Source organism: Triticum aestivum, chromosome 6A, assembly GCF_018294505.1.
Source record: "Triticum aestivum cultivar Chinese Spring chromosome 6A, IWGSC CS RefSeq v2.1, whole genome shotgun sequence".
Classification (NCBI taxonomy): Eukaryota; Viridiplantae; Streptophyta; class Magnoliopsida; order Poales; family Poaceae; genus Triticum; species Triticum aestivum.
In genome coordinates this window covers 43,017,253-43,032,328 of record NC_057809.1, presented here as the reverse complement: position 1 = coordinate 43,032,328, position 15,076 = coordinate 43,017,253, and the positions used below count along the sequence as shown (strand labels likewise).

The following is a 15,076-nucleotide window of genomic DNA, read 5'->3' as shown; positions in this document are numbered from 1 at the left end:
GGAAATTTCAGTACTTTGAGTCCGTTTTAGTATTTATTTCATCTTCTTTCTTATTGAAGGGTAATACAAAAGCCACTAATTCATTATTTCTTAGAAAAATTTATTATTTTGAATTTGTTTCTGTTTTATTTTGTTTTGTTTCTTCGTTAAGGGTAATGCCAATGCTAATAATTTATTGTCCTAGGCATTATTTTTTACGTAACCGTCATTTGATTTTTTGTGAAAATTCCTTTATTATACGCATATTCTTGCATATTTTAGAATAGTACAATTTCTGTGTAAATTGTGTGCAAATTTTGTCATTATTTGTTTTCATTTTTTCATTTTCTTTGTTCTTTAAGGTTAATACCAATTGCACTATTTCATTTTTGATAAAATTTATTTTTTATTCGTATTTACTCTTATTTTTTACCATTTACTCTTTAAGGTGAAACCAACACAGGTGTTAGATTTTTAATTTAACAGTTCAATTTTTGGGTGAGACTTCATTTATTTTTCAATAGCCGCATAAAGATGAAGAATGTTTGTGCAATCCTCAATTCGGGTCCAAACTTGTGTGGCTTCTATAAGAACATTCAGTATGGCCTGTGTAATTTATCGAAAAAAAATCTAATATTAAGTTGTCTAGTGTGATGATTAGTAGACATAAATGAGTTAAATATCAAATATGGGACATTCAGTATGGCCTGTGTAATTTATCGAAAAAAAATCTAATATTAAGTTGTCTAGTGTGATGATTAGTAGACATAAATGAGTTAAATATCAAATATGGGTTTAAGCCCCCCCCCCTTCTCTCCCTTCAAAATGATATATACATGTGTATATGTGTATATGTGTATGTATTGTATGCATGCATATAAAAATAAATATACATGTATGAGAGATTGCACATATAATCACTAGCCGTTGCATGCAAATATGTGTGAGAGTGCTATTCTGCGGTCACCTATAAACGCTTTGAACACTATAGTAGAGCAGTCTGTACCAACGTACAAGAGAGAGAAAAATCTGACTTTGCGGTAGCACTTGACGGGGGCAGCCCATGCTCCAGTTTGATGGTAATTAACGAGAACACACACATGCACTTGTGCACGTTACGGGGGCTGCTGCGGCCCGCTGCTTGCAAATCGACTGAGCAAAAATTATGGTCAGTCAACTGACCCAAAAATTTAAAACAGTCACCTTGCACGTAGTCACTCCCTTATACTATAATCTACTCCCTCCTTTCCGGTTTATAGGGTTTATCTCAAAATTCTAGTTTTTCCATTTTATAAGGCTCAATTTGGTTGTTCCTCATCACATGTTCAGACTTTAAGGTGCATTAAATCATTCCATGCAAGTATTAAGAAAAAACTGACCAATGCATGCACTTTATGCATGTATGCATTGCAATTAATGCATTCGTAAGCATAATTTTTTGAGAAAAGCAAGAGCATTAATTCGGTGTTTTTGCAAACTATAAAAAATATTCCACCCCTCATCATCTATTTTGGTTGATGAGATATTTGAATTGAGCCTTATAAACCGGAAAGGAGGGAGTAACAAACTGAGGCACCCAGCCAAACCCACAAAAATACACCAATTGAAGTTCCATATCAATTCAGCTAGCTCAAACCATCAATTGTTTTTAACTTTTTTTGCGGGTGAGCTCAAACCATCAATTAACTTGATGCTACATCACAATGATACAAATAATTCAGGAGATACCTTTCAACTTGGAAAGAAAGATTCCTTCTAGAAAACCATGGGTACTCGACCTTGACGAGTCTAGCATGGCGATGAAACGACGCTCTCCACCTTGGGCACCTCGACCGGGAACCGGTGGATCTCCTCAATCCATGGGTTGCTGCCGGCTTCCTTTGACGGGTGAATGTCCTTGAGCGCGCGCCACACCGCACTGTTACACTTGAACCCAGACCCGAAGGCGATCTGCCACGCACGGTGCCCGCACCGGACGCGTCCCTTGGCCTCCGTGTACGCAAGCTCATACCAGAGCGAGCTGCTGGACGTGTTCCCCCACCGGTTCAACGTCATCCTTGAAGGCTCCATGTGCCATTCACTGAGCTCCAGGCTCTTCTCGATGGTGTCCAACACCGCCCTGCCGCCGGCATGGATGCAAAAGTGCTCGAACGCCATCTTGAAGTCCGGAATGTAGGGCTTCATCTTGAGGCCAAAGATCTTCTTGCCGATGAGAGAGGAGAGGAAAAGGATCTGCTCTGACATGGGGAGAACGAGGGGGCCGAGCGTGGTGATGTTGGTCTTGAGGGCCTCACCGGCGACGGCCATGAGGTCCTTGGAGAGCGCGACACCGACCCGGCCAGCCTTGTCCTCCTCCTGGAACACGCAGCGGTAGGCGCGGTCGTCGGCACCGTGGTGCGTCCGCACGGTGTGCATGAGCTGGTACTTGGAGCGGCGCTTGTCGGCGGCGCGGTTACTGAGGAGGATCGCCGCGCCGCCCATGCGGAAGAGGCAGTTGGACATGAGCATGGAGCGGTCGTTACCCCAGTACCAATTCAGCGTGATGTTCTCCATGCTCACCACCAGCGCGTACGAGTTCCGGTGGACCTGCATGCATCCATTATAACATGGCAACTCCAATCAGAAGCAAATTAATCGGTTCAACCAAATAAACATATGCCTACTATGAAATTGCATAGGAGCACTCGGCGAAGCTTCCCACCAAAATCTCCTCTACTCATTTGCATCGGGATCCTAACCACTATATTAGTCAGGATGTATTTCATGATTCAACAATCGTGTATATCCCTCCCGTATAAATATCAACAGTTGTCCTGACTTGACCAGTGGCAGAGGAGAAGACCCCATTGTCTCCAATAGCCACCTTCAAACAACCCATCAAATATTAAATGCAACCCGTTGTTACTATAGCCTTGGTCAAATCTTGCTAGTATTGGACATCTAATATTTTAGTTGGACAAAATGTGAGGTTGGGAAGATTGATTATGTGTTTAACTGTTCCCTCAAGGTTGTGTTTCTGTCGCATAATTTAGTACGATGGAAGAAGTAGTGTTTAAGAGCGTCTCCAACCGCCGCACAAAAATTTGGCGCCCAATAAAAGTTATAGTGCGCCACTTTAGCATTTTTAGTGCGTCGGGACCAATATCGCTTTTGCAGACGCCCAAAAACACGTGCACAAAAAGCACACAGTGCAAATTGTGAAGCTCGCGCAATCCGGAGCCCAAAATATGCTGCGCGTGATAGCGTTTTTCAGCGCGCGTCCAAAAACTTTTAGCGCTACAACATCTGTTAGAGCTGTGCGGCGCCCAAAAAAACAAAACTTTAATGCGCGAAGCTCTTTTTGGGTGCTTGTTGGAGATGCTCTAATGATGGAGATATGGTAATTGTATTATCAACCATCTGACCCTAATCATGTAATCAAATTATTATACGTATGCTTAGTGAGACGTCGACGAATAATTGGCCCTACTGGCTACTGGCATCAACACGAGATTTATTGGACGAGCTTTTCCTGTCAGCTAAGCTGCCCTCGTCAATGTTACTATTAGGACAAGTAGTGGTGATCAGCTAGCTCGTCGATGGATCGATCGATCCCTGGACACGTCAACGGTCTACCTATAGCCTTAATTTAGGTGGTTAAACCACTCAAAGATGGGAAACACTGGCTGCCTGGACCATTTCGGCATGCAGGACAAGCGAATGAAACAGAAACACTCGCTCCCGAGCTGGTGCACCAACGGTACAGGTTTCGATCAGTGCACGTAGGAACGCTACTGGAGCGGTGGTTGAGTGTTAGTTAATGGGATGTTATCATCTTAACAACAACGCCCAAAGCACGCAAGGTGCGCAGGCCCACCAAGATGAAAAGATTAGCTCCTCAGGTGTGTAGTCAACAAATTAATCAAGGATACATATCTATGTTCAGCAAAATTAAGATTCTGATTATTGCCACTGACTAGTCACAATTAGAGTAACTTAACTAATAACATCACACATTTCAATATAAGATTGCTTAGGAGTTTGTGGTTACTCCCTCCGTCCGGGTTTGTTGGGCCTATCGACCAAAACACAAAGACCAAGGAAGAATACTATTGGTAGGCACTTGTGAATTCCAAAGCATCACAGCAGCCGGTTGCCCGCTCCGCTTTTGCATGCAACCAACTACACACATGTACAGCGCTAGGTAGTTATTGCCTACAGCTGGTTGCATGCTACTTTTCTACATGCAGCGATTCAATGGAAGCAGCAGCCCAATCGTGCGCTGAGTTCGGCGGAGGAGATCGAGGAAAGCATGCACGTATATCTAGAGGGGCCTTAGAAAAACATACTATGGCAAAGTTGCTAAAGGGCCTAATAAACCCGGACGGAGGGAGTACTTAACTAGTTACTGTAACATCACACATTTCAAGACATAATGAGTCTATAGCTTAATAAATGAACTCTTTCATGATACCATTAATATGTTACTCCCTCTGTAAACAAGTATAAGAGCATATAGAATACTATTTTAGTGATCTAAACGCTCTTATATTTCTTTACGGAGGGAGTACTATCCACTATGGAGATAGTAACATAGACTAGTAACATCGGCAAGTTACTACTCTATATTACTCCCCACTGTGAGCAGTCTAAGTGACATAGTTGTGGTGTCATAGATGACTTTATTTATTAGCTTTTAAAACTTGTGTTCTTTTTAAAAGCGCTATGTTACAGTAACATATTATATTATATTATGTTACTCTAAATACATCTCTCCTCATTAAATACATGCCACATAAGTAATTTTTTTAAAATTCGCTACTCTCTCCTTTCACTTATATAGGGTCCAATACGTTTTTCGAGGTTACCTTTATTATGGGTTAGCACAATGATATATGACATGCATGTTATACAAAGCATACCATTAAATTCGTATGTGGAAGAAGTTTCTAATGATATAATTTTTGTATCATACATCTCATATACTAATAATTTTATTATTGGTCAAAGGCTACCTCGAAAGACATATTAGGCCCTGTATTTATTAAAGGTGGGAGTATGTTAGACTAGCCATAATGGGAGTAACTTAGCTAGTAACATCACACATTTTAATACAAAATTGCTTATGTGGCAGCTAATTAATGATGAAAAAGGGGTTTGTGATAACTTAGATAGTTACTGTAACATCACACATTTCAAGGCATCATGAGTCTATAGCCTAATAAATAAACTCTTTCATGATACCACTCACATGTTACTACCCATTGTGGATATAGTAACATAGACTAGTAACATCGGCAAGTTACTATTCTATATTACTTCCCATTGTGAGCAGTTTTACTAGTAGTTAAGCTACACACTATGACTAGCCTAACAACCAACTATTAATGTTTCAGGATAATACTACACGTATAGCAGCAGCAGCGAATGTTGACGATCACAACATGGGTATATAGGACATAAAAAGTATAAAAAGTCAAACCAAGTCAAAGTTTGCTTTCCCTTCTCAACCACCCACTGGGTTCGATCAAAGCCGTCCATCTACCCAACCATCAGCTGACGTGCGAGCACACCTGCGGTCGCTCAACCTCCCTAACCCACCGCGAAATTAACACCGGGCTACGTACTCGTATATAAAAATTACCTGGAGCAGCTGCTTGGCCAGGTCGATGGAGATGAGCCCGGCGCTGCATCCCATGCCCCCGAGGTTGTAGCTGGCGACGTTACCGCGGAGCTTATAGTGGTTGACGACCATGGCGGAGAGCGACGGCGTCGGGTTGAAGAGGCTGCAGTTGACGACCACGACGCCGATGTCCCTGGCCGGCACCCCTGTCTTGGCGAGCAGGCTGTCGATGGCGCCGAACATAACAGCCTCCGCCTCCCGCCGCGCCTCCGCCATGCACGGGTTAGGGGGCGAGTTGAGCACCGCCGCCGGGAAGTAGGTCCCCTGCCCGAGCCCCGACCGCTCCAGGATCTTCCGCTGGAACGCCAGGTTGTCGTCGGTGAACGCCCCGGCCTTGCTGGACTGCCTCATGAAGGTCTCCCGGGTGACCACGTGGTCGGGCCCGGGCTTGTAGCACGCGAAGTCCAGCAGGTACACCGCGCGCGGCCGCCGCGCGAGGTAGGCCGTCGCGAGTGCCGTGGCGACGCACACGAGGGAGACAGCGGGCTGGAGGTTGGCGAGGAGGTGGGCGCGCGCTGCCGCCAGGTCGGACGGGGTGAGACGGGACGCGCGGAGCGCCAACGCCGCGGCGAACGGGGCCAGCAGTACGTAGACCGCGTTGGACACCACCATGTGGTAGCCAAGCTTGAGGTATCCCTGACGCTTGCCATCGCCGCCGCCGGCCGTGGTTTCTTGGGCGGCGGCGCTCATGGTGGCGTAGCACCGTGGGCCGGCTAGCTTGCGTGCGTGCGTGCGTGGTGGGCTGGTGGCTGGGTTGGTCGGGGTTGGGAAGTGTTTGTCCGGGATGAATGGGAGGTGGGATCGGATCGGAAGCCATATATAGGGGCTGCGGTAAGCGGGAGGTGGGTGCAACCACCGGAGCTACCATTAAGACGGAGGTGGAGCGCAGGCAGGCAGCAGGGGGAGGGAGAAGGAAGCGCGGGCGGGGATCGGTTTCGTGTTATTAATGTGAGACGCGCGCGCGGAAGGCAAGTTGGGCGCCTCAGGACGGCGGTCGCGTCGTGCTCGTGCACGTCGGCCGGGCTTGTGTAAATATGGTTGGGATTTTTTAGGAGAAATAAATGTGGTTGGGTTGGCGTTGGGGTACAGACCGAGACGCGACCGGACGCGTACTGCTCTCCGTCCGGAAATACTCATCATAAAAATGGATAAAATGAATGCATCTACAACTAAAATAAGTCTAGATACAATTATTTTTAGAAAGTATTTTCGTACGGAGAGAATACGTAGTACTACGAAGCGCGTGAGTTCCTTTTGATGGGCGCGAGCCTCTTTTCTTCATTATTATGATGACACGATGTGCTCCCTGCATCGTTGACCTAGGATCTGAGCTCATCGATGCTACTTTTGATCGCATACTAGTGGTTGGTGTTGGGTAGGCCCCTTTCACTTTCTTACCTATATTGTAGTGTTATTGAATCAAAATCAGAGCAATGCGAATGCAACACATTCAGAGAATGGACTGAAAGGACTAGGTAATGCCAGGTAAAGGAACGACCCTTTCGTTTTCCTTTTTTGATCGGGATAACACATACATGCAATTCTTGATGGGAAATTTTACGGTGCATTATAATACACCAGAGCACATGTATTATATGGGTGATTTAAGGATGAGAATAATTATGCCTTTTTGAGCCCAAGGGTATTTTTGGCCTTTTTTACCTTTAATCGGCCCAATTAGGTCCAGGGGTATTCTCGTCCTAAATTTTTTGATTAAATTAATTGCATTAATAAAGCACTTCATTATAGAGGTCCCATCATCGTGCGTACTCTTTTGAATTTTGGTTCGGGCGGTTCGTCCTCTCTCCTCCTCTCGAGCCCTAACCTTGGGCCCCCTCGATCGCCTCCGGCGCCCTCGATCGCCGCTGATCGCACCCGCCGTGTCTACCCCTCCTGCTCCTACTCCTTCCCTCCCCCTCCATCGCAAGTCACCCCACTCGGGTCGCGGCGCCAGATCTTCCGACGAGCCGCTAATCCACTCCTTCCCCGAGCGGACGCCACCTTCCCCGACCCGAGAGGCCACATCATCCTCATCGATGTGCATCAACTTTTTCACGCCGGATCTTCGCTATAAGTGCCTAGCCATCTCAAATATTTTCTGGTCCCTTCTGCATATAGAACCAATAGGGGCCGGATTTGATTTGGGTTTAGGATATGTCATGTGAGGTTTAGGGTTTATCATTTCAGAAAGTTGTGACGAGATTTCGGTCGGATTTGGTTAGGGTTTATGATATGTCATCTGAGGATTAGGGTTTATGTTTTCAAAAAGTTGTGATGAGATTATGACTGAAAGGAAGTGTAAGTCGGATGTAGCTAGGACATGTTGAAGGACTTAGTTAGGATTATGTGGCATGAGAAAGTTGTCAGCAGATTTGGATTCAAAGAAAGTTATTTTGGATTTAGTTAGGAGATACTTTTGAATTGAGTTTCGAGATATTTTGGATTTAGTTAGGAGATAATTATTTTGTATGGAGTTTGGACTTATTTTGGATTTAGTTAGGATATAATTTGGATTTAGTTAGGACATACTTTTGGATTTTGTTAGGAGTTAATTCGGATTTATTTAGGAGATAATTTTTAATGGAGTTTGGAGATAATTGATCTATCAGGGTGGATCTATCAAGGCATTTGAAGGACTCTTGGACTTTGGATTTAGTTAGGAGATCATCAGTTAGAGCTAGTACAATCAATTACAAATTTCTAGATTTAGTCAGGGCATATTTACTTACAGCTTTTGAAGGACTGAGTTAGGTACATGAATCCGATATGAAAAATTAAATTAATTATTTAAGCAGAGTAGTGCATAATTTCGGTAACGTATGCTATCCATCCGTAACATTGACTATCTGTTTTCGCTGGCAGCATAACGACATGGATGATAAAGTCAACGATGGCAAAAACTTGGGTGATACAAGCAAGGATGACAAGGACATGGGTCATAGAGGCAACGAAGGCAAATGCATGGATGATAAGGACAATGATTTCGTAGCCATGGACCCCAAAGGAATGGATGGTATGTGCATTGATGATAAGGATAATGAGGATGCAGGCAACGATGGCATAGACATGGATGATGTACACATGCAAGGTAAAGGAATTGATAATAAAGGCATGGCTGGTTCAGACCTGAATGAGTGTATGGAATACTTAGAGATTGTGAAGAAGACGTTCAAGACTGAGCAAGAAGCCAACATGTTCTACGTAGGCTATGCGAGAAAAAAAGGATTTGGTGTTAGAAAGGATGATCTGAAGTACAGGGCTCCGTGTCCGAAACAAAATGCATACAAAAGGACATACAAGTGCTGCAAACAAGGATGGCGGGCCCTTAAGCACTTTAACAGAGCTGAAAGAAAAAGAACACCGAGAGGTCTTTCTCGGTGTGGGTGTCCCGCTCTTTCTCAGGTTGAGCTACAAGATAGCAGTGGCCTCTGGTTCGTCAAGAATTTTGTGGACAAGCATAACCATCTGTTTGTCCCTGCTGACCTGACTCCGTACTTATCGGCTCATCGTAGAATGACTGACGCACAAAAGGCCGATGTCATCAAGTATGCTGTCGATGGACTTCGAACGAATCAGATTATGAATGTAATGGAGAAGAATGCTGGAGGTCCCGACAAGCTTGGATTTATAGATCAAGATCTATACAGCCATGTTTCAGTCCAGAAGAAGCGCAAGATAGAAGGCAGTGACGCTAGATATTTGCTCACCTATATGATTGCACAGAAAAAACCAGACCCGGAATTCTTTTTCAAATACACAAAAGACAGCGAAGGCCATTTGAGGAACATATTCTGGGCTGACTCACAATCCCGCATTGACTATGTTGCCTTTGGTGGTGTCGTGGTGTTCGACAGTACATATCGGTCTAACAAGTACAGGCTTCCGTTTGTTCCATTTGTTGGTCTGAACCATCAACGCAGCACAATTTTGTTTGGGGTCAGTCTAATGTCAGACGAGACAGTTGCATCATACCAGTGGCTTCTTCATGTATTTTTGGAGGCAATGTCCCAAACGGCACCAATTTCAGCAATCACCGATGCGGACGGTGCAATGGCTAAAGCAATAGCTAATGTATGGACCGGAACAGATCATCATTTGTGCACGTGGAATATCGAGGAGAATATGGTGATGCACCTCCACAAGAAAAAGATTGAGGAATTTAGGGAATTCATTTACCATCGTTGGGATGTTGATGAGTTTGAGAAAAGATGGGAGGCTTATAAGGTTCGGTTCAAAATAAAACCAACAGGCAAGAGGTCGTCATGGGTTAACAGGATGTACGAGCTGCGACACAAATGGACTGCTGCGTACACAAAGGGTAGATATTTCCTAGGCGTGATGAGTAATCATAGGAGTGAGTCTCTCAACTCAAGGCTTCATGTGTACCTGAATAGGAAGATGCAGCTTGTTGATTTGTTGCAGCATGTTGAGCACTGTGTATCCATAATGCGTAAGAATGAAGCAGCATTAGACGCAGTAGCAACACATACGACACCCTTCACCAAGCTGAATGCACACCCTCTGGAGATTGCTGCCTCTTATATTTATACAACTATGATGTTTCCAAAGGTAAAGCGTTAGATTGTCGAAGGGACAAATTGGCAGGTCACGGACCGGGTAGCATGTGATGGTTTGGTCGTGTTTGGAGTTTTGCGCAAAGCCCCATATGATAAAGTCCCATATGGTAGGGATGCTAGAGAATTTCAAGGTAAGGAAGGTAAGTATGCTAAGGACTTGCATGCAAAAAAATTGGATGCCGAGGATCCCAATGACTTGGAAGGTAAGGATGCTGAGGACTTGCATGCAAAAAACTTGGATGCTGAGGATCCCAATGACTTGGAAGGTAAGGATGCTGAGGACTTGCATGCAAAAAACTTGGATGCTGAGGATCCCAATGACTTGGAAGGCAAGGATGGTGTGGACTTGCATGCCAAAAACCTAGATGCTAAGGATCCCAATCACTTGGAAGGTAAGGACAGTGAGGAGTTGGATGCAAAAAAGTTGGATGCACAAGGCATGGATGCTAAGCCTGTGGATTTTATATATCACATGACTTGTCTGTTTACAGGAGGAAGACTGGATGATGCAGCTTGTAAATGTAAAAAGTTGGAAAGTCAGGATTACCCATGTGCACATATATTCTGCGTTCTGGATCATCTTGGTGTATGCACATTTCCCAAAAAAATTGTCAAGAAAAGATGGACAATGCATGCCAAGCCAGCGTTCCCTTCTTCGAGGACTGCGAATACTCATGTATGGTATGATCACATGAATAAGTATCATCAACTACGCAACATGGCTAGTGACGCTTTATTCACAGCCGCAGCTAGCGATTCACAATCAGAACAGGTGATGGAGCTCCTCCGGAGTATATTTGTTGATGGAGAAAAAAAACTAATTTGGATGAAGGCCATAAATCGTTTGTTCCTTTGCCGGCATACTTCTCTGCTGCTCGCGAACGCTGCACTAATGACGTGGAAAATCCAATCAAAATAGTTCCAAAAGGGAGACTGATGAAGCTATGTACCTAGGGTAGGGGCATAGACCTATCCTAAGTACCCTACCCAAGGACATCCCTAGAAGAAGTCACCTTTCAATCGACTTGGAGGTATCCCATTTGACGGATTCAAGAAACTCGACCACGAAGCAATCACTCGACCAAGATACAACCACTCGACTGCCAGGAGATCTAAAGTCACCCTGCACGCAAACGGTCGGTCATTAAGTAGCTTTTATGGTCATCATAGCACTTTATTAGGGGCGTTACCAGTAACCGCCAGTCTTAATGTACTTTAAACCCTGCATTACTGAGGGCTGGAGGGGCCTGGAGAACTCTATATAAGCCACCCCCCTCCTCAGTATCAAGGGTTCGCACCCCTGTTATTCATACACACATAATTCAGTCGACCGCCTCCGGGCACCGAGACATAGGGTTGTTACTTCCTCCGAGAAGGGCCTGAACTCGTAATCCTCGTGTGCTTACAACTCCTCCATAGCTACGATCTAGCCTCTCCATACATACCCACCTACATCACTGTCAGAGTTAGAACCACGACAGTTGGCGCCCACCGTGGGGCCGGAGTCTTAGCGCCTAGTTGGAGAAGTTGTGATTTTTTTCGATCTCTTTGATCATGGTTTCGGGCGGAGCTTTGGTGGAGGGCCGCGAGATCCGTCTCGGCGCGCTCATGTTCATCGCCGACGACTCCGCTTGGCTTCAGGAGGCTTCACTCGACGTCGACGCGCTCCCCGTCTGCGAGGCGACGCACTTTCGCGCATGCGTCCGTGGCGTCCTCCTGCGGCAGCCGTCGACCCAGTATCGGTCGGCTCCTGTGGCATCTCCCCGCCATGTTTCTCGACGGCGCAAGCGCTATGGTCGGTCGAGGCTTCAGAGGTGGGTGAGGCATGCGGTGGCCCGCCAGTTGGCCACCCCACAAGTCGCGGCAATCGAGCCCGACGAATCCCTCTATGGCCTGTTCGACCTGTCGACTGGCTCCACAGAGACCGCGTCCGAATGCGACAGCAGTGACCCAGCTGCAGAGGTTCTAGTGATCGATGGGCCACACAGTCCTCCCGGTTTCCCCCGCGCTGACGGAGGCGCGGATGGGGGCGACCCGTCACGTCCTCACGAGGAGTATCTCCCCGAGCCTCTCACGTCGTTGCAGCGGGAGGAGCTTCGCCGCCGTAACATGGATGCACTCCACACTCCTATCGTTGGAGAAACCCCCGAGGCCCGAGCCTTGGAGGATGCGCGCTTGGCTAACTTGGCCGAGCGCACTCGACTGGAGAATCTCCAGCGAATACTCAACGAGCGAGCGCGTCAACGGGCTCCAGAATCCAGTCGACATCAAATCTTTCTGCCCCCGCAGGTATATCGTACTCCAATTCAAAATTTGGCGGCTGCGGCCCGTATAGCAGAGTCGATTCAGCCCTCCCAGTCAGAGGCTGGCAGAGGCTTGTTGCAAATCAGAATGTTGCTCCGGGCAGCGGGAGACCAGAATTCCGCTGTTACTCAGTCGCGGAACAGGATCCACAGTCGATCCGTTGTAGCGGATACAGTCCAGTCGGCTCACATCCCAAGATCGCCTCCGAGGCGTGAGGGACGTGGAGACCGGCGTGATGAGTACAGAAGGAATGAGCAGTATGATCACCGATTCGATCGTGATGATCAACGTCGAGTGCCAACCCCTCCCCCGAGGAGTGGATCATATGTGCCTCGACAGCAGGATGACAGACGCCCTCATAGTGTTGGGCGGAGAATTCCAGTCGACCCCAGGGAACCAGGCTTTGATGCGAGATCCATTCTCGTTCAAGGTTTGGTCGACAGGAATAGAGCTCACCGAGAAGGCCACGGCAGAGATGCGCCTACCAGTAGCAGAGTACATGTTTCAGGGCCGGAGTGTTTCAGTCGAGCCATCAGAGCCGCTGTAATTCCTCCCAACTTCAGGTTGGCGACTGGAGTTAGTAAGTTCACCGGTGAGTCCAAGCCCGATACTTGGCTCGAAGATTACCGAGTGGCTGTCCAGATTGGCGGTGGGAATGATGAGGTAGCCATGAAGCACCTGCCTCTCATGTTAGAAGGCTCGGCTAGAGCGTGGCTGAATCAGTTAGCACTCAGCAGCATTTACACTTGGGAGGATCTCTCCCGAGTGTTTGTCACCACATTTGAAGAAACATGCAAGCGACCTGCAGGCCTTACGGAATTGCGGTCTTGCGTGCAGAAACCGAATGAAACTCTGAGGGATTACATCCAGAGGTGGATCACATTGCACCACACAGTTGAAAATGTACCAGATCATCAAGCAGTTTGTGCCTTTAAAGAAGGCGTTAAGTACAGAGAACTGAATCTGAAGTTCAGTCGAACCGGAGAGATGTCTCTGAATTGGATGATGGAGATTGCCACCAAATACGCTAATGGTAAAGATGAGGATCGACTCCGGAGTGGCAAGCATAAAGCAGTCGCCCAGGAAACTGGAGGAAATTCCAGTCGGAAACAGAAGCAGAAAGCCGAGCCAGGCGCTCCGGGGGAGGCCCTGGCCGTAACCCAAGGAAAATTTAAGGGAAAACCCAAAGGACCTTGGAACCCCAAGAAAGTTAAAGACCAAGATGGAAATGATGTTTTGGATCTACCGTGTCACATCCACACCAAGAAAGATGAAGAGGGTAAACTCATTTACCCAAAGCATACCACTCGATAGTGTCGGCTTCTGATCCAGCAGTTTCAGGGCAAGCAGTCCAAAGATAAGGAAAAAGAGTTGGACAAAGTTGAGGACAAGGAAGATAGTGACGATGGGTACCCCCAGGTCAATTCCACCCTGATGATTTTTGCTGATATTGAGAGCAAAAGTCGACTGAAGGTTATTAACTATGAGGTAAATATGGTTGCTCCGGCAACACCCAATTATCTGAAGTGGTCCCAGACTGCCATCACATTCGACTAGTCTGATCACCCTACGCACATTGCCACCCCTGGGAGGAAAGCTCTGGTGGTCGACCCAGTTGTCGAAGGCACTCGACTGACCAAAGTCCTCATGGATGGGGGCAGCGGTTTGAACATATTGTATGCAGAAACATTGAAAGGGATGGGCATTCCGATGTCCAGGCTCAGTACCAGTAACATGAGTTTCCATGGAGTCATTCCTGGGAAGAAAGCCGAGTCACTCGGCCAAATTGCTCTTGATGTGGTTTTCGGTGATTCCAAGAATTACCGCAAGGAAAAGTTGACATTCGAAGTTGTGGATTTCCAAAGTGCTTATCACGCTATTTTGGGCAGGCCAGCTTATGCACGCTTCATGGCTCGACCATGTTATGTGTATCTCAAATTGAAGATGCCTGGTCCCAAAGGTGTGATCACTGTTACAGGCAATCGGAAGAAAGCAGAAGAGTGTTTTCAGAAAGGCTCAAAGATTGCTGACGCTCAGATGGCGGTGGTCGAGCTGCAAGAGTATCAGAAGACTGTAGATCCGAGTGAGTTGCTACGAGCTAAGAAGCCTGCTTCAGAATCAACTTTTCAGTCGTCCGGTGAAACGAAGGCAGTTCACATTCACTCGACCGATCCAAATGCTGCTCCGACTCACATCTCAACGACGGTTGACTCCAAATAGGAAGAAGCGCTCATCCAGTTCCTCCATGGAAGCCTGCTGACATGCCTGGAGTTCCCAGGGGGCTGGCTGAGCACCATATACGAGTCGACCCAAAATTTAAACCTGTGAAAGAACATCTTCGACGGTCCGCCATCCAGAAGAGGAAGGCCATTGGAGAGGAGGTGGCTCGGCTCTTAGCAGCGGAGTTCATCCGAGAAATTTACCACTCCTAATGGCTCGCCAATGTTGTCATGGTCCCCAAGAAGGACAAGTCACTTCGCATGTGCATTGATTTCAAGCATATCAATCGGGCCTGCCCGAAAGATCATTTTCCTCTCCCCCGCATCGACCAGAT

At 46.7% G+C, this 15,076-nt stretch overlaps 1 protein-coding gene across 1 annotated transcript; it reads right to left on the bottom strand.

Moving 5' to 3' along the window:
- Positions 1–1,539: 1,539 nt before the first annotated feature.
- LOC123131917 (3-ketoacyl-CoA synthase 20) lies at positions 1,540–6,445 on the bottom strand. The gene is made up of 2 exons (XM_044551641.1): positions 5,603–6,445; positions 1,540–2,565 (listed from the first exon to the last, which is right to left on the bottom strand). The coding sequence occupies exons 1-2, from the start codon at positions 6,329–6,331 to the stop codon at positions 1,768–1,770; spliced, it is 1,527 nt and encodes a 508-aa protein (XP_044407576.1). The 5' UTR covers positions 6,332–6,445; the 3' UTR covers positions 1,540–1,767.
- Positions 6,446–15,076: the final 8,631 nt, after the last annotated feature.